At 34.7% G+C, this 27,037-nt stretch overlaps 1 protein-coding gene across 1 annotated transcript in view; it reads right to left on the bottom strand.

Moving 5' to 3' along the window:
- Positions 1–27,037, bottom strand: part of LOC123552611 (E3 ubiquitin-protein ligase rnf213-alpha-like) — a gene marked incomplete at its 3' end in the record, with an annotated part of 58,771 nt that overhangs the window by 14,438 nt on the left and 17,296 nt on the right. Inside the window, exons 9-32 of the mRNA XM_053532258.1 lie at positions 26,485–26,677; positions 25,430–25,732; positions 24,540–24,831; positions 22,403–22,676; positions 21,357–21,513; positions 20,722–20,936; positions 20,412–20,585; positions 19,555–19,713; positions 17,562–17,723; positions 17,001–17,247; positions 15,848–16,066; positions 15,354–15,534; positions 13,419–13,555; positions 11,858–11,932; positions 10,043–10,149; positions 9,651–9,795; positions 8,169–8,367; positions 7,298–7,532; positions 6,543–6,689; positions 6,215–6,326; positions 4,064–4,229; positions 2,361–2,529; positions 1,362–1,519; positions 50–247 (exon numbers count right to left, since the gene is read on the bottom strand). Of these exons, the coding sequence (XP_053388233.1) occupies positions 50–247; positions 1,362–1,519; positions 2,361–2,529; positions 4,064–4,229; positions 6,215–6,326; positions 6,543–6,689; positions 7,298–7,532; positions 8,169–8,367; positions 9,651–9,795; positions 10,043–10,149; positions 11,858–11,932; positions 13,419–13,555; positions 15,354–15,534; positions 15,848–16,066; positions 17,001–17,247; positions 17,562–17,723; positions 19,555–19,713; positions 20,412–20,585; positions 20,722–20,936; positions 21,357–21,513; positions 22,403–22,676; positions 24,540–24,831; positions 25,430–25,732; positions 26,485–26,677 (4,424 nt within the window). The remainder of the gene's footprint in view (positions 1–49; positions 248–1,361; positions 1,520–2,360; positions 2,530–4,063; positions 4,230–6,214; positions 6,327–6,542; positions 6,690–7,297; positions 7,533–8,168; positions 8,368–9,650; positions 9,796–10,042; positions 10,150–11,857; positions 11,933–13,418; positions 13,556–15,353; positions 15,535–15,847; positions 16,067–17,000; positions 17,248–17,561; positions 17,724–19,554; positions 19,714–20,411; positions 20,586–20,721; positions 20,937–21,356; positions 21,514–22,402; positions 22,677–24,539; positions 24,832–25,429; positions 25,733–26,484; positions 26,678–27,037) is intronic.

Here is a 27,037-nt window from a genome sequence, read left to right as displayed (position 1 = left end):
TATCATGATACCGATAACTCATTCACTATTATATAGCTCTAAGCAATACCTTTTTAGCGAGTCAAAATCTTCTTGTAATGGAGCATTGTTTCTGACCAATCCCTTATAGAGATTCTGCGACATTATACCTTCCTCTAACACAGCTTTTGTTTGCAGATCAATAAGATTTCCAGTGTGTCGATCGATAAAAAACCCAAGGAAAGTAAATGTTGCTCTATCCGAGTTGAAAAACAGATATGGATGTGGGCTAAATATAAATACAAATGTCGGACAATTACTACGCAATAAAATTCATAAGAAGATTTTTTAAAGGCATAGAGCGCAACGAAGCAAAAAACAGCAGACTCGGTACGATTAAGTCTGTTCATGAGAGATAATGACATATGCCATAACACACCTCACGCTCTCTAGCACCGGTTATTTTGAAATTCTATCACACTGAATGTTCCTCGTGATTCCACAGGACCAAAAAAATATAACAACACTGTGCGCAAGTACGGAGAGATACTTTACAGCGTCACATGACACTTATTGACTGCTGTTGTGATAGTTGATAAAATATTTGAGAAGATCCTTTAAAAGCATAGAACGAGTTGAAAAACAGATATGGATGTGGGCTAATTATAAATACAAATGTCGGACAATTACTACGCAATAAAATTCATAAGAAGATTCTTAAAAGGCATAGAGCGCAACGAAGCAAAAAACAGCAGACTCGGTACGATTAAGTCTGTTCATGAGAGATAATGACATATGCCATAACACACCTCACGCTCTCTAGCACCGGTTATTTTGAAATTCTATCACACTGAATGTTCCTCGTGATTCCACAGGACCAAAAAAATATAACAACACTGTGCGCAAGTACGGAGAGATACTTTACAGCGTCACATGACGCTTATTGACTGCTGTTGTGATAGTTAATAAAATATTTGAGAAGATCCTTTAAAAGCATAGAACGCAACCAAGCAAAATAATATCAGACTCGGTTTGTGTGTTTTATGCATAACACTTGGCACAGCTATAACTGAAAATTCACTGAACTTTACATAACAATAAGAGAGTAATTATTGAATATTTCGTAATTTAGCTTTATTTACTAAGACTAAGTAATCTGTCATTATGAAACATGTACATATAGATTAAAGTCAATTAAAATACTACTGTACTGAATTGCAAAACTTTCTGAATCTTGTCTGAATTTAGCAAGCTTTTGTAAGTAACTCTCAACGATTGAGTATTTGTAACGATCCGTTTCACAAAAATATCAATATCAGTCTGTTTAGATACTAATACCGTGTACTAAGTTAAATCCCATTTCAGATCATATACACTCGAGGACTTTAAGTCAAGTCTGATACCTGCTTTCCCAAGTTCGTCTCATCTGGTATTGTTTTAGCTCTGCTTGATTTCCATCATTTTCATTGTTTACATCATCCATCTTTTGTTCTTGTTGTGCTAAATGATGTCTCAACCCAGGTGTCTCTTCACTTATATTAAGAGAACGTGTTGAAAAATCCTAAAAATCCAATGATTTACTATTTGTTGAAAACATATCTATGAACAGTACAAGTGGTCCATGAATGTTTTACATCTAGACACAATGGTAATTAAGATATTGTTCTTTGGAGGAAATGTTACATAGTCACAAAAAATACAGACAACTGACAGCGCAACATTGTAGCGTATCAAGTATGTTATAATTAATTTAAATCACCGAAAATGGAAGACAACAATTGTGTGATTGTGAACTAGATATGTGAGCTGTGTTAAAAGAAAATGGTTCAGATGCTGGAAGAAAAATGAAAGAATTAAACTGAAATTACTTTGCTAATGATGTTTAACATTTGTAGTATGAAGCTTAGGATATGCACTGGCACGTATTTAATTTTGATGAGAGTACGCCTTTAGAATGTGGCCTTTCCTGTTGGATATTTATTCTTGGATTTTGTTTGCTTTTATATAACTTTACAAAAACATTTCTGTGCTTAACATGCCATGCTTTCTGTTGCCATTGAACATATTAGGGATTCACCTGGCTGGGATAACTGTTGTTTCATTGTTGTGCGACTCTGAAACATGGTGAGTTAAGAGTGAGGTTGGGTGCGCATAAGAAATCGTTCTAAATCGGTGCTCTAATCACTCTATTATTGTTCGTTTTGTCCACGTTGTCCATGTATTTAGCATAACACATTGATCCGTGTAGTGATAAAGAGAAGATGCGTATCTTATGTTTCATAACTGAACCAAATCTTACCAACTCCTATTAACAGTCAATAACTGATATACCGTCAAGAACATTTATATTTTCTTTATCTACCCAAATATTTTTTCCCTTTCAAAAAAAGTAAACCGTTTACCCTTGACATCAAAATGAGGAATCTGAGTAGAAACTGTCCAAATCCTGGTAGGTGTTTATCAGCTGCTGGACTAACAAAGTTGTTTTCTTCAAAGGCTTCCAGCTGGGTGTTGAGAAACCATACAAAATGATGTATACCAGACCAGGAAGGGTCCTGTATCCCACAATGACTACATAACAAACGTAAATAAAATCGTACAATAAAACATGCCAACTCAAGATTTCTTGTACAACAAACGTGCTCATTTTAAAAAATACTATATCAATATTAAAATCAATAAAAAGGAACAATCGCGGTAGTTTTGTGGAAAAGCACAGGTTTCGAGTGCGAGAAGTCGTAAATTTGTTCCAAGATCATGTCGTACAAAACTGGTTTCTCTTCTCTTAAACCATCGTGACGACTGTTACAACCAGAAATGATGTGTCAAGACTGAATAATAGATGTTAACCACTGACCTTACAAACTTAAGACAAGTTTGCCATGGTGGCCCTAAATCGCTCATCTGAGTTACACTGCTGGCTTTGTAAGTTTAAGTAGATGGATATGTAAGGAAATTGTCTGTGAAATTACGACGTTTAAACATTGAAATAGAGATAGTTTGTTTGCACAAGAAATCTGAAACGTTTCTAATAAATAAATACAGGCAGGTAATGATACAGGGGAATGATGACATGGGATACTAACAGACAATACCAACAGTTTCCACTTCATACATACAGAGTAAAGTGACCACTTCTTTGACGGCTAAGTTTTTTGACGGCACAGCATAATGTGTGCAATCTGTAATGGGTCACTCAAGAAATATTTGTGTAAAATAATTTTAAAACTGGATCTGATGTTTCTGACAAGAATACTTTTAAGATTCAACTATATACAAATAGTGAGAAATTATCTGATTATCGGGTCAGCAATTTCACACAGTTTCCACTATATACATATAGGCAAAAGTGACCACGCGCAATAGTCGCCATGATTTCTGACGAATCGAAATAATTTAAAGAATCTTTGTATTGTGTTACATAAGGTCCATTTGTATGATATTATAACAAAATCAGAAAAGCGGTTTAGCAGGTGATGTCATTTGAAGATTTAAATCTTGTGGTCTCTATTAGCAACTAAGCGAAACGGTTTGTACAATGTTGGAAGAAAAACGCCTAAGAAACATCCGGGCCAGGTTTTTATCAACTTCAATCAAACTTTTACAGAGAAGATATCGTTTGAAGAAAAGCCTGGACGGACGGACAACCAGCCACCAAAAGCTATATGAAGCTTACTGTTGTGATACTTACTAAATATATTCGAAGATCCATAGAATGCAACGAAGGAAAAGAAAAGCAGATTCGTTTTGATTACGTCTACCCATGAGAAGTAATGAAATGTGCAACATATTTCACGTCCAAATTGCTGGCTTATATCCCAGTCACACATACGGCGCGGTTAGCTACGTCTATCCACGGATAGAAACGTAGTAATACGTATCGATCCGTACCTGAGTCGTACGGATTTGTACGGATTGATACGGATTACTACTTTAAGATACGGCTCAGGTACGGATCGATACGGATTACTACGTTTCTATCCGTGGCTAGACGTAGCTATCCGCGCCGTATGTGTGACAGGGGTATTAGGCGGAACTTTTCAAGAATATCCTGTATCGAAACAGTATTTTGCTTGCTTTACGTACTTTCAAAATCTTCTCTTACCTGAGCAGTAATTCTAAACAAATCATTGGCGTTCCTTCTGTATTGTGCGGCCGCACATCTTGAAAATTTCTTTCCTGTTCCAGTCGCAGCAAATATTGAAATGGTCTTTGAAATACTGGACTTCTAAATAGCTTTTCATCAAACAGTTGATCAGATTCTTTGTGATCTAAATATATAACGTAAATTATGACGGTTTGTGAAATTGTTTTTTATGTGGTAGCTCATAACACTCGGTGAAGAAAATAAATGCAACAAAAGGCGCCCAATGAAAAGAGTAATATATACTCATAGACTAGTAAATCAATCTGAATTTGTAAAACTTAGACCAACGTCATGCCGGTAATCCAACATGTAATGCTTCAAATAACAAGATAATCAAAATATTTTTACATAAGAACAAGCTTATATTTTCAAAGCCGTCTTTTATACAAATGTGAATTCTAGCGATATTCATTTATTTCCATCAAGAGTTTCCTGGACAGAATTCTTTTTGGGCCAGTTTGTTTGTTTGTTTTAGGTTTAACGCCGTTTTTCAACAGTATATTAGTTATGTAACGGCGGGCAGTTAACCTAACCAGTGTTCCTGGATTCTGTACCAGTACAAATAAAATACGTAAAAAGATCCCTTGGAAACATAGAATGCAACCAAAAAAGAATAAAAGCAGACACGGTTTGACTGAGCCTGATCTCCGCAAGTAACTGCCAACGTCCCCTCATAAATCAGAGGTGGAGGACGAATGACACAATGTTTTTTTTATCAAATCATCACGGAGAACATACGGCCCAACCGGGGATCGAACTCTCAACCCCGCGATCCGTATATCTGCGCTCTCAATATTGAGTTAAGCGGGCGGGTTTTTTTAGCAAAATGTTACAAAACTTTGTCAAAAAGAAGAACCAGTGCCATTATTTGTATTAGTTAAACAGTTCTAGTACAAGAGGATGCATCTTGCCAAATTCGTAAAACATTCCTGAACTTGTTAAACAGAAGTTGAATACACCTTCAGGATCACACCAGTGGAATTCAGGGTCATTATTTGTATTATTTTCAGTCCGTATCATTTAAGAAAGCTGTCAGCAAAGTTTGATTTAATTTTCCTATCATGAAGCTCTGCAGAAAATGTCCTTTGCAAGAAATTAATTTATACTCTCAAGAGAGCATGCCCCATGGCAATAACATGTATAATCAAGTGATCGAGTATTGTAGTGAAAATACAGAAGTCCCCTACCGGTGGAAAAGATACTTCAATGCAATTAAAAGTTAAGGAGCAGAAAGCTTTATAATCGGCCTTTCAATGGATACATTGACCTCTGATTGATAGGCATGGGTCATGCAAGCAACACAAGCAACACGTCATCAGGTTATGGGGAACATGTGTGCGAGTGTATATAAAAATGCTTCAAGGCATTTCGAAGCTAAGGAACAAAAACTATTTCAAATTTAATTTCAATTTCACCTATTGTCGGGTCACGAGGAACATTTGCATGTAGTGGTAAGAAAAACTTTTCAATGCATATATAAGTTATGGAGTGTGAAAAAAATACTTGACGTTAAACAGTGACCTTGACCTTAAACCGACAAGCATAGACCATGTGTTGAAGGATTGTTCAATCATGGGAAACGTTTCTGTCTAGCGCTAAGCTAATCCGTCAATGCATATAAAAGTAATGGAGCGGAAACAATTTTAACTTGGCTTTCGATAGTGACCTTGACCTATGACCTACAAGCATAGTCATCTACATATTGCCCTCTATTCACATACCAAGTTTTATGATTCTAGCTTGAATACTTTTTGAGTAATTGCACGATCCAGATTTGCAGACGGACAGATGGGCGGACGGACGATGAGCAGTCCTATGGTCCCCTCCGGTTTTCTACCGATAGGGGACTAATTATAAACGACTACTCAATGTGGAATGGCAATGATAAATGTAATAGATACCATCAAAATATTCATCGTAAGGAGCAGTTTGAATACTGAATTGGATTAGACTCGGCTTTGGGTGTGTGTGTGTGTGTGTGTGTGTGTGTGTGTGTGTATGTGTGTGTGGTGCACGCGTCTGCGTGCTGGGGGTTTCGTTTTGAGGAGGCTACGTTTTTGGTGCGTGACATTCCCTGTTTGATATTTTTCTATGTTTTCATATAATTACCACATGGTCCTGTTCCTTTTCCTTGGTATATGTTCAAGCATTCCTTTGGTGACCTACATATCATGTCAGGCAATAAACTAAGCATTGAATGCAGATAGTGCCATTCCGTGCCCTAAAACAGATATTAACTTAGTTGGGTTATTAGTAAAACGATTTCTAATTTCAAGTCCCATTTACGTTACATAGATATTGAACAAATACTATCATTGATTGTCCTCTCTGTGCAAAACTGTTTCACACATCTTGATTGGGTTTGACATTGGAAACAAAAACCATAAATTAGGCTATGAACATAATCACGACTGCAAAGAATAAAAACCGTTTATACCATTCTGTTAGCTGTTTGCAACAAGAGAGGCATTGTTTCGATCAAGTAGATGTCAGTGGAGGATTTTCGCCATACAAATCCAGTCTTATCCATCAGACATCCCAGAATCAGCAGGTTGAACAAAAGGTAATCCACACCATTTTCCACCTGTCAAACATTAAGCAATTTAAAACTAGCATCATCTGATTCATTGTGTAGTTTTTTATTTTGATGTTACTCCATTACCCAGAAATTCATTTTAATTACACTTTTAACCCCATATCCGTATTAATAATTATTCTAACACGACTAGCAAATAACCTACATACATGTAGAGCAAAATCTATCTCGGGTTATTCTGCAATAAACCACTCGCGTGCAATGACGTCATCCGATTCCGGTGCTTAGCACGGTCGTAAAAAGTAGTCATTTTTTCTAACACAGATGATACTTGTATGTCGCGTTAGAATCGAAATAATAAGTTCCCAAGTGTGATTTATCGTAGAATAACCCGAGTTTTTCTTTCTTATGCGAAATAATATATCACTCAGGCCTACGGCCTTCGTGACTACGGCCTTCGTGATATATTGTTACGCATAAGAACTCAAAACTCGGGTTATTCTATGATAAACCATGTTTGGGAACTTATTATTTCTTAAATAAACATATTTTTCGGCGACCGAATTACCTTATATTTCCATCTATTATCTTTGGAAGTCTAGCGTATAAAGCTTACAAAAACAAAATAAGGGTCAACGAAACGGATAAAATCTTACCTCATGTGCAACGTCTATATGAAACAGCCTTGCTGTTACTTCCCCTGGATGTTGTGTGTGCTCTAGCAGTCTTTCAATAACATAGTGCAAATTTATTGTTTTCTCATGAAGTGGAATGGAGATACCATCACGTCTAATTTCTTCGTTTAGACTCTGAAGCTTTTCCACTTGCCTAGTCTTGAACAAAGTTTTCCCAACACCTGCTCTCCATGATTTTATCAAACGTACTGTTGAACTGTATAATTAAACAAAAAAACATCATCGTATGAACACATGCGGACGTCTCTAAACTGTTGGGTTTTTTTTTTTGGTACTTGTAACATGTGTAAATGTTGAGTGCTGCTTAACCTGGGGCTAGCAAGGCGTGGAAGGTAGCATGCATTTTCACTACCGTCTATGAACAGTTCAATCAAACCGAGCCTGCACCATTTTTATTTTTTGTCGTGTTGAACGAGTTGTGTAGTTTCCACTTGTTCTATTTTGAAGAACCGCTTTAATCACAATACATAAACTTTTTCTCTTTGGAATTGTCTAAACTGCAAACATGAGATTATAAAATACTGGAGGAGACAATTCTTATCTACTTTAAAATATAGATATTTTGCTGTGCTGTATACAACTCTCAATGTTATTTAACATTGTCTCAATAAACATCAGAATTCCCTTCCCTCCAAGACATACAGATAAAAGTACAAAAAAGTTCAGTACAAAAGGGCATATAACTTGAAACTTTTTCAAGGTTGAAGTTCAGTGTCTGTGTTCTGTACTTTCTCTTCTTTCAATATTTCAATTTTGTGGAGGTTGTAAACATTGAACCTTGTTTCATATCACTGTATGTCTAGACAAGCTAAAAGGATAATAAACCACTTACTTTTGACTGTCTACATAGGCAGCAGGGGATACTACAGACGTGTTCTGAAATTCAGTACGCAGCTTTGAAGCAATATATTCACGAAGATGAACATTATTTACTGGAAGAGGTTGTCTCTTGTATTTGTCCAGCGATGACACGATTGTTGATCGGTACTCATTATCTGAACCACAAATAACCAACAGGCGGTATTTCAAATCTATGAAGACAAGCAGACATGGTTATAAACCTCAGTGTATATCAACTAAACCGTATGCTGACCATGACAACCGTACTTTGTAATGTTATCTGTAGATTATTTTGAAAATATAATACAAGTATTTCATTTTTAATGATGTCTCATGTCAGGTTTTGGAATGAAATAATGGGTATTCACATGGGAACAAACTGCATCCCTTGTCGCTGATTTGTTTTTATTATTGTTATGAAAGAGATTTTTATGTTGAATCATTTGCAAGGTACGTCGGTAGACAATATTACTGCATTTAATAATATATCACGCTTTCTGAATGATATTCTTAATATGGATTCCGTCTTTTTACTTAACTGGTGGATACTATTTATCCCGGGAGCTCCAGTTAAATACAACGAACAATTCGGATACTGTAGCTTCGTTTTTAAATTTATATTTCTCTGTTGATAAAACTAATATGCATATTAAACTTTATGACAAGATGCGTAATTCCAATTTACCATTTAGACGGTGATGTAGCACAGGCAACATCTTATGGGGTATATTTTTCTCAGTTAATTCAGTTTGCCAGGGCGTGTAGATATGTTGAGGATTTCAATGAACGTGGTCAATATATTACAAATAAGCTTCTTCAGCAAGTTACGTTAATACTTTGCTGAATTTTACTATCAAATCTAAATTAAGTTTTAGAATTTAATAGTAATTTAAAGACATTTCTGCGAGGTGTATTTGATCCCGTCTTTATGGTGATGCTGTTTGTTTACAAACTTTGGAAGATTGTGTGTCCAGGCAATTTTCCAATTGTATTTGGTAATGTTTTAAAACATTTAATGACAAGAGGTTATGGGCAAACTGTTTTGAGATACACCGCATGTTAAGTGTCCAACCTTTTTACAGTTTAACGTTACGCTTCCCTCTTGAATTGTGTCTGACAGAACAGGCAGAGAACTCAATGAAAGATTGTTTTTAAATCTAACCTAGACTGAGTTATTTTTATATCCCTCTGGCCTTATTTGTCGGGCTCTTAAGGTTGTTTCCCGTGTGGATCTGTCTTCTTGCAAATGCATTGAGTACATTGAGTACATGCATTTTTGAGTCTTTAGGTTTGCTTTGTCATAGAGTTTTAAAACTGTATTTCGAATAGACTCAATGATCTCAAAAGACGAGTTTTATGCAAACGCCACACTAAAATTTGATTTTTAAAAATATCTAAGCAGGACATTTAGGAATAAATTCACAATTTGGTAATAAAACAACTAACAAACCAGCAATTACAGAACAAAACTGACCTTTATCAAAATAAGCTTCTTGTAAGTATTCCTCAAGACATCTCTCCGCCGCTTCACTCGCGTCGTAACCTAACATGTCTGCATTCATCAAACAGTAAATCTTACGGCTTCTTCCGAATATAGCTCGCCGCCAAAATATGTCAACCTTAAATCAATTGATGCCAAGTTTAGTACCTAGAACTTTTATACGCAACTGATAAAACTTTATGCATTAACTGGATTGAAACAGAACAATACAAAAACCTTATTCTAAAACACTGATTCAAAAGAACATATAATTAGAATCACAAACTAAAAAAAGTTAAAAAGTCTCGACAACCGGAATTATTACCACGGAAGATAAGATGAATATTGATAACTATAATATTGGAGGCTAGCTCTGTCGTACTCACTTCATCTTTTGTTGTTGCAGCCGTGCACATTAGTATTTCATCAGCCTGTGGCAAAGGCTGATTTCTGTCCCGCATGTAGATTGACAGGGTAGTCACAATAACATCAGCTGAAAAAGAGATGGTCATCATGGCCTTGAATACAAATTCAAAAGATGCTCAACATTGGTCTCCACTGTGTATGTGATGAAATACATTGCTAAACCAATGGCAAAACGTACACCGATAAAACATGGCCTGTAAGAAATTACAGTAATACAATCTAGAAAATGAGTCCACCAAGCAAATCAATACAGACTAGGTTTAATTGAATATGTTCATGCAACACCTCTCGTCGGCTTAAGTGAAGCTATTATGATTAGACTCCGTGATCCCGAAGGATCAGAAAATATTAAAACACTGTGTCAAAGGATGAAAAGATATTGTAAGAGATAAACACATCTTTAAGACTCTGCTGAAGCATAGAATGCAACTAAGCAAACCTGGACAAGTTTTACGGCCAGATTGGAGTTTCCACTTCTCACAGCAGCGTTGTTTGTGCCGTGTGGCGGCCGCAAAAAGTCTACCCTTACATTCAATCAGGGCTGTTATATTTCGATCTTCTCAGATCGATCAGCACAACTTTTATGCCGTGTTATTAGTACTGTTTAGTTTATCAGCTTGAACATTTCGGCCTGGATGCTTCCAATACTCCCGCTTTCATAGATTTTGGTATTGTATAATCACCCCTTGGATATGGTGCCTGCTTTTTTATTTTGTCTTTTGGCAGTTCCTGTGATATGCAGGCTTCATAACGTAAGATCCCCTTTCTAAATTCAAGTTTGTTTAGTTCTGCCCATTGTTTTATCGTTTAGGACAAACCCATTATTTTAACTAGGAACCATACGCCGCTTTTCATGGAATTACGCATTAGTGTATCATTGAAAGTTCTATGTGCACCGCCGAATAAATACATCTGCGAATGTTTCTAAATTGATTTTTTGTACTTGTAGCAGGTGTAAATGTCGAGTTCTGCTCAACCCGGGACTAGAAGGCATGGGCGGTAGCATGCATTTCCACTACCGTCCATGAACAGACTCGATCAAAACGAGCTTGCAACATTTTCGTTTTTTTCGTATGGAGTTTCAACTTTTTCTATTTTATTTACAGGTTTGGAAAAATTCATGTTGTTGATAACTGAATTTGTTTTACTACCTGAATACTTACCTTCTATCATGAATATAGTTTTTCTAAACGAAATTCTTTTTATACATGCCACTGAATATTACTGAAATCACAGATTTTTGCGTTTTGCGAAAATAAGCGTTTTTGTCATATTCAGGTCACGTAAGAATGTTTCAGTAAAAAGCACAGCCAAGTGCCACATAAATATGTTGAACAAAGGTCACGCTTCTTTCACAGAATGTAAGGATATTTGTTTGTTGTGGTCGACAGCTGTGCAAATATTGAATTTTTTGCTTTATAATCATTTTCTGAATTCATACATGAAATGAAAATAAACGATAATGTCAATATGACTAAGGTTCCAAACGTTTTATCTGCTGTCTAAATGATAACCATAAGAAATGATTATTTTTATTTCTGTCTCAAATTTGCATTTGTCGTTAACATGACCATAAAATATCTGAAAAGTCTGGAAATAGCTGTTTAATGACAATAAAGTTGACATGATTTTGTAATTCATTTCTTGTTAATAAATGTAGCATAAACGTCTCAAAATAAAGATATAAATGGTTCATAAGAGAAACTTAAAACATATAGGCAGACTTTATGAGACTTACGGACCAAACCATTACTCCTTCCAGATGTTTTACTTACCTGATGGGCACACAATTATATTTGGCTGTCCTTCTATAAAACTAGGCGGAAACGTTCTATTAATTTGTACTGAGTCTGTAAATAAACCAGATAAAAATGCATCAGAAAATGGTGTACATATTAAATAATCGAATTCAAGAAATGAAACTCAAACTTTCGTTCAACTTATCGCTTCGATTTAGTAGTGAGATAGCATTTGCGCTTAACAACTTTTGCAGTGTAACAGCTTTATAGCTGTCTGGCATTATGTTTTTATCCAAATGAAACAGCTGAATTTATATCAGTCATACAGATATTGTCTTAATATCTTCCAAGTGGTAATGAAGTAATGGAGCGCCTACGAATTTAAACTATTTGCTCTTTGACCTATAATTTGAGACCTTTTATGAAACTTTTATGAAAACATATTAAGCTGTTAAGAAGATATAGAGCGGACATATATTACTTACGGACTGACAGACGGTTGGACCAACGGACATGTGGATGTATGATACATGTTGTTTCATCTCGCTTATAAGTCCACAGGTTAATGCAGTGATTCCAATGCATTAGTGCCAGTGAAATTCAAGGAAAAGGAAACAAATTCTACATTGTCAAACCAAAAAGGAACAATATATTTGTTAAAAAAAAAGGAACATTTTGTCATGTTTTTGTTTGGATTTACATCACAATGTACTACACATGGCAACTTTTAGCTTTTATGTTGGAAGAAGACCCCAGGTGTTCCTGGGGGGACATTATTCCGGGCATGAGCGGGTACCGTGGTAGAAACACAGACATTCCGTAAACAAACTAAATGGCTTCCTCACATAAAATAATTCTACATCCCAAGCAAGGTTTTGAACCAACTGTGACTGTGATGAGGTGCAAGTGATTCAAACTAAATTACCTCAACAACTACACCACGGAAACCTCTAAATTATGGGTATTTATAACTGAATCTAAATTAGCTTTAGAGGGTTTATGTGAGGTTTAAAATCAATATGTGCTGTTTTAACTTTCAAAATACAGTTAAATCTCTGTAAACCGGACCCAATCCGGACCAAGCCAAAAGTTCGGTTTTCAGAGAATTTCGCACAGATTTGTGTGAGGTACATTATATCATGTGTTTCAATTCTGATTTATTTCGTTTGCCGGCAGGCATTATATGCCTTTCAGTTTTGTTTTTAAAATCTGCATGGCACCTCTTTTATTTATTAGAACTGGAAAACTTAATAAATCATTTAACATTAAATGTTCTTTTTTCAAAAATGAGACTTTAAGATGAAAAACTTCTTTTTTCTCTTATCATCAAAATCGAATATAGACTAGCTGCTATAAATCATGTAACATGCTATTTTGTGAAAACCAGTCTTTAATAATTAAGAACAGTTATCTTTTCCATACCGAACAAAAGTCACTTTTTAAAAACAGCATCTGCACAAAAGCCTTGAAAATACTGAAGAAAATCGATTCTTGATTGACCGGAACGACACATATAGGGATGTATTTATAACAAACTAAACTTTAGCTAAAAGGGGTACTATAAAATACACAGAAGACAAAACTTTAAGCTACTTACTCTTAACAGCCAGACACCTCAAGATGAGTCCGAGATGTTCCAAACTAAGGTAATCACGTATGTTGGATGTTATTGATGCAAGGAACTGCTCCCACAAAACAACCAATTTGTTAAGTAACGGTTTAGATCCTTCGTCGCTGTAAAAGAAAATAATATTTATCTGAAAAATATATATTATTCAGATATTATTTCAATAACTTTTCTGAATTTGCTACATACAATTTCGTCAATCTGTTTCTTATCATTCCGTAAAGAAAATACAAAAGACATCTAAAAAGCACGATGTGTAGACGACCAAATAAGGGCTGATATACACTTTAAATAAATATAAAAAATAAACATAACAAGAGTGCCAGAATGTCACAATATACGCAAGTAGTAAATTACTTTTCACTAGCGCCTGTCTTTGCAAATGGAATATTAAAAATCTGTAGAAATTTAAGTTCCCCTTTTTTGTTTCTTTAATGGAGATACTGAGTCTAACTAGTTGCTTAACTAACTTAATCTAGATTGTATATATATACACTGTCTCAATCTACTCCTTATATGGGATCTTTGAAGAAACTGTCTAAAAACCAGTATTTTAATTTTAAAATGACAATAACAAAAACCTAAACAATAACACTATTCCAGTCCTATCTTTTCTGTTTTTGTACATCTGTAATTATAGTTCATGCATATTTCATCACATACCTGATAAAGACCCCTTAAGGTAAAATCTAGACGAAGAATTCAATGCTCCGAGAGACGTTTGAAACCACATTGGTGAGGTGCAAGTGATTTGAAGTTTTAACCACTCGGTCACGGAGGCCCCCCTAAGTTATGTTTAGTTCTGAGAAAAATTACTCTAGTATTCGAGCGGACACTGTCAATTTTGGCAATTTTGACCAATTCAGATAGTGGTCTGAGCTTGCTCGTTATTATAATTTGGCTAAATTTAATAGTAATACATCTTCAGACTGTATAAGGATGGTTGAATTCAAAGAAATATTACTCTGGTTATCGGGCGGGTGCTGTCAATTTTGTAATATTTTCCAATTCAAGGGCTATTACTCTGAAAAGACTAGTCCACTAGACTAGTTGGTTATCGAACCTGACCTAGAATTTATGGAAATACATCTTCTGTATAAGTATGGTTGACATCAAAGAAAAAATACTCTAGTTATCGATCAGACACTGTCAATTTTGGCACTTTTGACCAATTCAAGAGCCAAAGGTCTAGAGATACTAAACTAAGCTGGCTGGTTATCGAACCTTTCTTAGATGTTATAGTAACACATCTTCTGTATAAGTATGGTTGACATCAAAGAAAAATTACTCTAGCCGACACGGTCAATTTTGCAATTGTGGTCAATGCAAGCGCCGTAACACTGGAGATACAGGTCCGGACTGATTTGTTATTGAGCTTGGCCTAGATTGTATTGAAATACATCCTTTGTATAAATTAAGTTTATTTCTGATACAAAATAGTTTAGTTATTGAGCGGACACCGATTTCTGCCCCCTCCACTCCGAAAGAGTGAAAAAATAATACGTCCCGTTTTTCAATGGGCCTATAACAAACCATATACGCACGTACCAAACAGAGCAACGTGAGCAATTCCATGAAGGGCACAATAAAACAGGACAGAAGAGAAATATTAAAGCAGCTTAATACCAGTAGGCTTATTGAACAAACTACTTATCATGGTGTTTACCACTTGCAAGATACAATCAGAAAGGAAAGCGCAACTTTAATTGGACGTAACACTGAAATGCGATATGTCTCAAAGGTATCGGTTTATGATCTATATCTATTTCTGTTGAACCTTTTATAGTTTAAATGAATACAATAAGAAAATGCCATGACGAAGAACGTTACAACGTTTGTCACTAGAATCCCTATAAAAGTTTGGTTGTGATATATGTTATAATCCATGAAAGATAGTGTGCATACTCTTGTTTTGCTAGTCCCGATACACTAGAAGTAATCATGGTTTGCAGAGATGTTTCTGATTGGCTCCATCCTCTAAAGTCAGGTAGTGGAATGTTCTCTATCGTAGGTTCACTATCCTCATAACTATTTTGTTTCTGATCAGCATCCGTACTTTCTTCATGGTCCATGCACCATACGATACCTATGGAAATGTGTTGGTATCATGAGAATGTAATAATGTATACTTTGCTTGCTTTATCATTTCTGTTTCATTTTGAAATTAAGTATTGTAACTATTTGCAAACCTTTAAGATACTTAAAGTAAGACAAATACATTACTTACCTCGGGTTGAAGACGAATACGCGGACTTGTTTTTTTAATTTCAATTGAAATAGGAGTAGATCCAAAACACTGATATACAAATACATAAATACCTATTGAATGTAATTCTTTCAAACGAAGATAAAAGTCATTTATGAGCATAGTCAAACACAGTATCATACTTTACACATACCTTGCGGAATATCTTCAGGGTCTACATGTTCAAGGGCTTCAACTGCCAATGCCTCGTCATACCCGGACCGGACTAACTCTTTGATAAAGATAATTCTCTTCTCATCTTGAATACCATTATCATCTGCATAATCAGTTTCACTCTGATGACCATCTTCAGTTTGAAGATTCCTACCATCAATCTCATCTTTAGCAGCCACCATAGCCTCCATAAGATCGGCTTCGTGCAAATATTAAAGAGGTCATATGAACATATATTTGTTTGTTTGATTGTTTGTTTGGATTTAGCGCCGTTTTTCAACAGTATTTCAGTTAAGTAACTTCGGACAGTTAACTTCAATCAGTGCTCTTGGATTCTGTACCAGGAATAACCTGTTCTCCGGAAGCAACTGCCAACTTCTCCACATGAATCTGAGGTGGAGGACGAAATGACTTAAGACAGACTGTCTTTTATCACACGTTTGACGTCGTGAAGGTGACATAAAGCCATTTATCATTTTGATATTACACTGGTGTAAAAGGCTTTTACGTCGACGTCGTTATAAGTATAGGGGACGTTGGTCGACTTGACTTGATCTATAGAAATATCCGTCCCGAGGGCACCTGGGCGCATTGGGCGGTAACGCTGCTTGCCGGGTTACCGCCCATGCGTAGGTGGCTGAGGGACGGATATTTCTACAGCTATCCGATTCGTAAATATTTGACTGATATTTTTCTTGCATATCGTATACATATAAACTTTTTATTCTGACAGATTATTTTTCTTGCATACCGTATTTTACAAATAAGAGAATAAATAAAGAAAATAGAAATATTTTCTTTGTAGCACTCTTTCTTATAGTTGTGTGTGTACACAAAGAGCGGGAAATTAAAGTCCGTAAGCAGAAGTGACGTCATAACGTTTCTGTGACTCGCAATACTCTCACAAAATTTTCATTTAAACACCTTTTACAAGGGAGTAGATGTCATAATAATTGTTAATCAATTAGTCTTTATTAAATGATGGCATTTTATGTTTTGAAAAAGGCATGTAGTCGAAAATAAAACTTCTTCTTTGAATACTCAATTATATTCATGATATATTGTCGCTATAACTGCACTGTTTTGTAATTTTAATCATTATCATTATTATTATTATTAATCATATTGAATACCTGGGGTACAGTTCTGTTTCACTGCTGAAAGCAGTGGATATATCAAATGGGATGGAAGCTCCTCTGTTCCAACTTTTACAAGTTCTCTCTGAAGGATAACTAACTGGTCCACTGTGAAGAAGTTTAAGTGAACATATTGCCTGCGTTTGTCTTTTATATGCTGCAGCCACTGTCTTAAACAATTTTCCATGAATTTTGCAAGCTCTGGAACTATGTCCTTCAAATCTTCGTTTCTTGACCTGAAACCCTGTAAACAAACACAATTAGATAACAATTATTTATCAAAATGTAATAAAATATTTAAACAAACACATAATATCTAACGGTGCATATACGAATCAAACTTGTCCACAAAATAAGAAAAATGGTAGACAAGGCACTGGTGTCCAAAATAATTCCAAATAAAAACTAAAAATGGTTATATGTTAAGACATTTCAATATTTCTAACAACACTGAAAAGTAGTACACCAGCCTCCGTCTAAAATAACCTTCTGTTTCTGCAGCTGATTTATGTTTTCGTTTTGCGTAAGATGTTTTACAAATGATGTCTCATACAAAACCTTTATCGTAGGTAAACAACGGCCTTGTCCAAACTGAAGTATTAAGGCAGCTGGTCTGCTTACGTCACATAAACATCTTACTGACCAGTCTTGAAAAAGTACACATCCTGCTGCACATAACTGTGTATACACATTGCACAGTCGTACAACACCATCAAATGTCTGGAATATTGAATTTTGATGTTTGAAACAGGTGCCGTTTAACTATCGCAAGTCAAAATATTTACATCAATATGACAAGACGGACATGTTGACTCTATTTATATTGCTCAGCATGGTTTTACAATTCAGGTAGATATAACAAGAGCTATTTCTGCCAAATTACTTTAACAACTGTCCCGCACATTCAGATAAGACGATTTTCAAAAGTTTCCATAGATTCATATATGGAATACTAAACCCGCCCCTGACCTAATGACCTAGTTTCATAATGTTCAATTAGATGAGTGTTAACAAGGTTTTTCTATTAATTTACCTAGTGAGCTAGTTTATTGCCCTAGATATCCCGGATTCTAAGCTGGTCTTGATGTCGAAACGAACCATATGTTTCATATAGATTAACAGGAACATATGTAGTGTAATAAGAATATTCTATGATTTGACTTAGAGATCTTCTTTTTGACCACAGATACCCTGTTTATAACTGGACCTAGATTTCATAAAGATAAATGTTTTGGTCTGGTTATGAACAGAACAGATAGGTAATATGGATTCAGAGTGTAACAAGTTTTTTCGATAATCTGTCCCAATTACCTAGTTTTAAAGACAACAATACGCACTTCAAATATTGACATAAATTGTATCAAGACAAACATTTGACCAGGTTTCTTTGAACTCAGATAGAAAATATAGTCTCTAGATTGGTGACGAGCGTTTTCTATACCTTGACCCACTGACTTAGTTTATAACCCTAGATGACCAAGTTTCAATCGTGGTCTAAGACATACAAATTTACAATAGTTCATGTAGAAAATGCGGCAGCGTAAACAATGGTGTTCTAGGATTTAACGTAGTGAAATAGTTTTTAACCGCAAATAACCAAGTTTCAGACTTGTCCTATATTTCATTTAGACAAACATTCTGAACATGAATATATTAAATAGAGTAGAACATATGACCTCTTGATTGTTAACAAGTGTTTTATTTGACCTATGGTTTTGAGTTCATAAGACAAAGTTTTAAACAGAGCAGGAAGGAAATATGACCAGCACAGGGTTCTCTATGTTATGACCTAGTGACCTACTATTTTGACACTTTATGACCCAGTTTAAAACAGGACATAGAATTCATAAATACAGACATTTTGACATGATTTTATAGAAATCAGCCAGAAAATATTGTCTCTAGAATGTTTATAAATTTATTCTGTAATTTGACCTAGTGACCTTTTTTCAGATGCAACAAGTAGAACGTTTGATCTCTATAGTGTTAGCAAGCTTCATAACGACCTAGTAACCTAGATTTTGACCCTAAATTATCAAGTTTCAAACTTGTCCGAGATTGTCCTGATTAATTTTCATTATGGTTGGGCGTAAATTAAAATTATGACGTCTAGAATATGGAATAACAAATCGTGAACGACGGAAGAAGGACGCCAGACCATCCACCTATATTAATACCTCAGAGCAGTTTTTTTTCTAATTTCATATGAATCATATACTAGTATTAAAACATTATATAAATTTCATTGTTCTTTCTGTAGCCATAGTTATCAGAATGTATAAGCATCATCAAGCAAATATAGGCAAAACAGCAATATTCGAAACGAACAAACTATTCAAATCATTTCGTTACAGACATTTGTTCTGAAATGTTAACCAAAATAAAATAGAAAAAAATTAAAACTCCAGCGGTCGCCCAAAATGATAAAAGTAACCAGGAATATTAAATTTGGAATGGTCAGATTAAATGCAACGTCGAGAAAGTAACGTGTATTGTCTAAACGCTGTTATCCAGAAAATAATATGAAAGGATAAATAATAAGCGTTTGTACTGTAAGGAAGTTCTCTACGCTCTCGTTTCCATTTTCAGTTTTCCCTGCAACAAGCATCAGTCTGCTAGTCAAATCTTGCAGCTTTGTTAGTGTGTAATCCCGTTTTTGTCTCTTGCCCGTTTGTGGACGAACGGTTAATCTTAGTACGTCTTCAACGACCTTCATTAATTGAATTAACACAAAGTGTTAGAAGTACATTTTTGCTATAAGCAGAAACATTTCCCGTTTTATAAATGAAAATATGTCATTATTTGGTAAGGTTTATAATGTCACACATGTTATAACTCTTTTCATTCACTTGTTGCAACTGATGATTATGATATTTCCGAATAAACGCTTGCACGATTGTCAAAATTTAGGTAGCATTAAGTTTTTGTTGAGACACACTAAAACAGTACATGTTAAATTATGCACATGTTCTGGGATTATTTTAGGCAACATGTGGACATCTTTACAAAACCATCTTCTACACACCAGCTATACTCAAAGGATTTAACACCTTGGGATGCTTAAACCGATTTGACATTTATAAAAGCACGTTGTAGTTCGGGTATTATTATATAATGAATGTTTAGAGAGCTACCGTATATTTGTTTATACTAATTTATTTCAGCACGAATGTGATGAAAGCTTAAAGCTTGTCTGAACCACTTTCGAGTCCGTTTCCTGGAAAAACCAGTACTGGTGTCATATGAGAAGTCATGCACGTGACCCCAGCGGGGCTTGAACCCACGATCCCCGAGTTGAGTAGCCGACACCTTAACCACTATGGACTACTAGACCACCACTCCCCTTGAACTAAGTAAGTTCACTGTCAGAAAATACATATTGTTAAAATGAGGTATTAAACATTATACCAATGACGGTTTGTCTCTTGAATTAATCGTGCCGTCATTTGACCATGCCATTCGACCAATTGTATAGATTCCATCACTGTTTATGGCATCGGCTTGGATGAAAGATGTGACCTCTACTGATCCATGAGCTTTTTCGACATCCTTCAACCATTCCAACTCTCTATTTGTATCAACCTGATATACACGTGTTTCAATTTTATTAATCTAAGTGCAAAATTCAAAGCTGATGATAAAAATCATCATTAACAATATACATCTATCAAGTATCAAGTAGTCATTCTGTACATAAAAAAACAGACACAATACCTACCAGCATGTGTGGTAAGTTAGGACTAGCTTTTAAATCTTTCCAAACAATCTTGCACTGGTCAAGCAAGTCTCCATAGCCGGAATCAGGTTTCAGATCGAATATCAGTGAAGAATATCCAGTCACTGCAGTGTGGAGACATTCAACTTTTCCTAAATTCATGGGATCATCTCCAGCTGACATGATGGCTAAATCGACAAACACCTTTAACTCCTTCACTAAATACAGAAATCATGGGTTGATAAACAACACAGGCGTACAAATAAAGGAAATGAAATAAACACCAAAATAAATCATCCACAAATACAATATATTTACAAAATTACACAGTACAGTACGTTGATATGTAACAAAAAACTCAGCTTTATAATTATTAAGTTCATTAAAAGGGGCTGGCGTTTTGCCAATGAACGAAGTGAAGAAAACATTTAGCCGATCGACGCACAGCCTCCAGGGACGGCATCTAAGGGATACGTTTTGTATTAATGCGGGTTCAACAAACACGAATTGACGAGTAAAAGGTTTAACAGACAAATGATATTTCTATTGTCCACTGTAGTAACAATTAACTGGTAGGGAACTGAAACGACAATAGTAAGGTTTTAGTATCTGTAAATATATGAAATAAGTATACATACATTGTTGCATCGACTCTCTAAGCCACATGACTAAATTGCTACAATCCACAAAGGCTGAAAGACACGCCGCTCTTTCTGCAGTAATTTCTTCAAGAAAGACGCATGTTTTCATCAGAGACTGGTCAAATGCTTTCATTTTGAAATTTCTGTTAGTGTGCTATTTAAAGAAAAGAAAATTAAAGTAGGTTTTATTAACGTATAATCATTAAGCCATTTTGTGGTTTGGCCTCGGAGATAAAATAGCATCTACTGACAAAAATGTTTATCCTGAAAAATTCAATAAAGGTGTAAAAAGCGACAGTGAATCAAGGTAGTAAAAATAATAACGTAGACATTACTTAAACCAGAAATACTCAAAATATACATAATTTCCAATATTATTACAATTTTGTTATCTCAAAATCGAATGTCTCGGAGCTTTAAATATAGGTCAAAGTAAATTTGAAAAAAAAATCCTCATGTATGTATTTTGTTTCTGTTTAAGACAAAACTCCGAATTCAAACGCATGTGTCTACCTCTCCATGTGTTAAAAGCAATGGCAGAATTAGGCGACCAGGCGTGCTTGCTTTCAAAAATGGCACAGTTATATAATTAGTGTGAAGTGGTACGTATTGCTTTTGACAAGCGTTTAATTCATACCTTAAATTAGATGTGTGTAAATTCAAACTAAAACCTCTGATGCACAAATTCACATACTGTCAAGCTGAATAACATTCTTATGAGATGTCATGACACTAGGAAAAATACTTTTTGAGGCAATCATGACGGGCCTATTGACCAACCGACTGACCGGCAGACAGATTTACGAATTACCAAACATTTTTCGAAGCGGTGCATAACCAAAATGATTGCTTCTTATATATTGCATGTTTTAATTATCATATCTCAGCCGGTAATCTCAGCTGAAACGGAACAATCCTTCCCAGTCAAACCTTTGCGAGATAGATTCCCAGCTAGTTTCAAACTAAGAAATATTTGATTGCATTACAAGACTAATACAATAATTTTAAAGCTTTGAATACTTGACATAAATTTAAAAACTTACTTCGACTATGTTTTCTACTGGTTTGAAGTCCCCGTTCAATGCATACTTATGTTGGACCTCCATAATAACTTTTGCTCCTTTTACACAGGATTCTAATTTCGTGTACTGTTTCAGCTGTTCGATGCGTTCTCTTGCACACCGATCAGGGATGCTCATTTTTCTTAGTTCTGCAAATAAGCCTTGTTCATCATCTTTGTAGATGTTCCCAACCATTTCATCAAATTCTTGAAACAAAATGTCGCCAGTAGCAACACTATTGACAAACCGATCCCATCTAAAACACAACAAAATGCGCCGTGATGTTCTAATTTATCGGCTTAAAATAAAATATTGAAAGGGTTGAATTTTTTTTTACAACCTGCAGTCTAACTTGTCATATACCGGGTGAATACCGTGATCTTGGAAGTTGTGAAATAACTTCGTTTGCTATAAGGGTGTATTTTAAAGAAAGAGAAACGCATGCCTCTCCATAGATTTAATTTAAATGCGGAAACAAACATATACGAGCCGCATCAAGTTAAAATGTGGCTTAAGGTGATTTTTTGACATTTTGAGCTTTTTGCATAATGTTTCTCTGCAATAAATCCTCTTTCCAAAAATGTATATATTGTTATATCTATATAGAAGCAATCGTTAATAACCGCGAACATTTCATAAGTTATCAGTCAATGAAATAACGTCAATTACGTCGCGATGACGTCAAAAAATTTACTTGCGACGCTGTGGTTTGTAGTGCGCATTAAATTAATGTATTTTGTTAATAATTCACATGAACCGTCATACTTTTAATGTAAAATTAAATAAATGATTCAATCTGCTTATCATCACAATTTTAATACAGTTTTCAAACTGGAATTAATACATATAGCTGTTGGAAAAAAAGTACTAGCGTCTGATATTTCACAGTAAAAAAACGTCATATTGCTTTTACCAAAATGTAATTTTAACTATTATCTAAAGTTTCCTCCTTAATCAGAAAATAAAACTTTTAATAATTGATCGCAAAAACCGTCACCCGAGAGTCGGATATTTTCATATTGCACTTACTTCCAGTGATAGATTCTTTTTCTTGCACATTGTGTTACAAATAATACAAGAAATGAAATAACACGAATTTCTTTCTTTACACAGATGCGTATATAAACAGAGCGGGGCAAATGTCCGTGTTAGTCTGTAAACAGAATGACGTCAATGCGTTTTAGACGAGAACAACAACATAAAAGAGTTTCGGTATTTTTATTGCTGTAGCGTAATGTTTTGCTGATATGATATTTATTTAATCGAGAACTTAACTATAATTAACACAGCGGAACTACTAGGTATTTTATTTCATAAAAATTGAAAACTGATACACGAAACTACTTTATAAATATAGTTCACTTTGGTGTCATTTACAGAACTAGATCCAAACTCCAGTCTGCTATGTAAGAATATACATAACTTGGCTTAAAATCTATCCTGTGAAAATTCAGTTTTTTAATTCAATCAACAGCTTTTGAAATGAGTGTCAATTTAGAACAGGCCAGAACCTTTTTCCCATGTGGAGAGTTGTATGGGTGTATGGGCGGTTGCGTACTTTGAATGTGACTTATCTTGTTGCACCTCTATCCTTGTTTTTCATGTAATATTCCGATGCAAAAGAAGGATAAAAGTCCAAGTTTAGTTTTCACCATCATTTAGAGTCTAAAACTTAGACTCTGATTAAAGCATATCACTGATGAAATTTCTCCACGATTTCTTTACCTGAAGACTGCACATTCATGCACATAATCTATGTTAATTCAACAACGACAGATCAATGAGAAAATGTTGTATTTTAAATCCAAATTTTAAGACATAAAACATTGATGAGCATGATTAACATAAAATGTACAAAACCTAGATGGTGGTTTTGCATTTATGGTATATAAAACAGTAAATATTTTTCTATATCTTAATTAGGCAGTCTGTGAAGTGTAACTTGCAAGAATTTAAAACTCCCTTTCCAAATAAAATCATTACTTTCATCTCCAGATGATACAAGCAATCCTATATCTGCGGTAGGCTTTATAGTACATTGCTTACTATAATTTTGTTCTGAACTGGTACAACGTCAAAATGATTAAATATTGCATGATGTAAGACAGAGTCAACAAACCTCCATTTCACCGGAAACCACACATTTCCAACTACGTCACCAAGTGTTGTACACTGTTTACCCCTACAACCATTGTCCCACATTTTCTCAAACACAAAACTGCTTTTGTGCATTTTCAAGTTCGGTAATATGCGGCATACTGCGTCAGGAACGTCAAACGCATAAACCTCAGGATAGAATTGTTCAAGTCTAATATCTTCATTGAGGGCGTTTGTATTGCAGAATTCTGATACTTGATAGTTTTCAATATCTACAAATTTTTGAAGGACTGTCTCTATGGAGCCTGTACATACTACAAAAATAATATAAATCATGCTGTTGTTGAGTACTGCTGTTTTTTTTTTTTTCATCAGATTGTTCAATGATAAGGTAGTATACAAGATGATCATTTTCAAAATAATTTAGATTATCTTTATGCCAAGTGACAATTATGATAATGTCACAGAATCTAGATCCATTATAAGTCCATGTATGAAGTGGTACCAAGACAATGTCTTTTGTGCTTTGACTAGAGGAAGTTTGTAATGTTGATGTATTAAGAACATACAAAAAAGCTTACGATATTCTCATTCCCATGGGAAATCATTTATAACTATTCAATTATCGAATTATTACGTCGTAAAATATTAAACTAGCTTATTTCAATTCGAACAATTCAACACAAATATTGGGTCAGAAGGAATAAATCTGTATCCGTTTGTAAAATATATCCTTATCGCAAAAATGTAAACAACTATTTCATCATCCTTGAGGAAATAAAAAGATTAATTTTTATAATTGATATCTACATGCAACGAAGCATTTGATATTACCTTTGATAATAGTTATAATAACACACTAAAAAAACCATCCTCTTTTTGTTAATTGATATAATGAACGGAAAACCATACCTGTCGGTAAATGTGAACACAAATCTACTAATATTTTCATCTGGTCAGCTTGTTCTTCAAAAGCTTGTACTTCTTTCATTCTTATGTCTACAGCGCTACTTATGATCTTTACATCTTTGTCCTGCATGACTTCCTGTACAACCTCACAGAACGTAGTTTTATGCTTCTGAATATATCTAAGTGTCCCGATGTTTATATTTCCTTCGATAAGAGAGGCTGCGCATGAATGCACTACTGTTATGGCAATCTCTATATTTGTCTGGCAGTTTTCCGAGAGGAAACTTGCACACTTCTTACTTTTATCTACGGTAAATCAAAGGTAAATCAAAAGTAAATCACACCTTAGAAACAGTGATGTCGATAACTAACCTGCCTGAATATAAAGTGAGTGCAAGTACAGACTGTTACAAACTCTTCGATATGACTTGTTTTTACCCAAGGTGTTCATTTGTTACAAACGGATTACTCGATATTTCTGCGAATATCGAACTGCTTTTTCATCATGTCCTGGACTAACAGAATAAGCTGTATTAACTCAATAAATGTATCGGACAAATCACACATATATACTGTTTAATATAGACATTCCAAATATCATCTCGGAAGCAACGTTTGAAAAATTTTGCTCGTACAAAATAGTATATATATATATCGTTTTAAGTTTATACATGTTTCAAGTATAATCTCGTGATTCTGCAAACCTCTGTCTCGGACAAATCATGAGACCTAAAGTATATATTGTTTTATCTATATATATAATAAAAAAATTCTTTATCAAATTAAGTTAACATCTACCTTTTTAAACTTAAATTGATATATCCAAAGACACCTGGTTCGAGACCATACTGTTTTCTATTCAAGTAGCATGTAATTATATAATATATAATTGATATAACTACTATATGTCGACACTGTTAAACATAGGCTAAATTATTGAAGGAAATAGCTGCACAGTCTGTTATATTATAGAAATTATATCAACTGAGCAGTACGAATTTGGAAGTCGTTTCTCCTTATAAGCTATATTTTACTGTACTGAAATTTAATTTACTAACATAAGCTTTTCAGAAATTGACGGAAAGTTGACCATGATAAAACCATTTTCAAAATTCGCTCTTCTCGAACGTCCGGATTTCCTTCGTCCACAGATCGCCACTCTCTTTGGAACATTTCTGACAACAAAGTAGAAAACTTGCTCTTTTCATCCCCAAGCGCTATCACATCTAAATCAATGCCATCTTCAACGGCCTACATCAAAATACAGTATTAACATACTATACTATTAAAATCTTTAGCTTGCATGTTGCCATTTTTAGTTAAACTGATAACACGAAATCTAATTCCAAGATAACTGAAAAAATGCACATTTTCAAATTAGACTCATTGCAGTCACATTTAAGAAGACATATCATAATAGTGTTGGTCTCTTCAAATTATGGAAGTGATCTGACAATAAAATTTACTGTATTTAGGAATACCGAAGGAATCTTAAATACCGAAGTGTTAACACCATTAATATATAGTATACTAAAACATACTTTTGTTAAAATATAGTATTTTGGGTTTTAAAAATATATCGAATTTGACTCTGTGGGGTCATTTAATGAT

Source organism: Mercenaria mercenaria, unplaced genomic scaffold (genome assembly GCF_021730395.1).
Source record: "Mercenaria mercenaria strain notata unplaced genomic scaffold, MADL_Memer_1 contig_1063, whole genome shotgun sequence".
Classification (NCBI taxonomy): Eukaryota; Metazoa; Mollusca; class Bivalvia; order Venerida; family Veneridae; genus Mercenaria; species Mercenaria mercenaria.
Note: the sequence above shows the minus strand (reverse complement) of the source record. Positions and strands in the feature narration are given on the sequence as shown.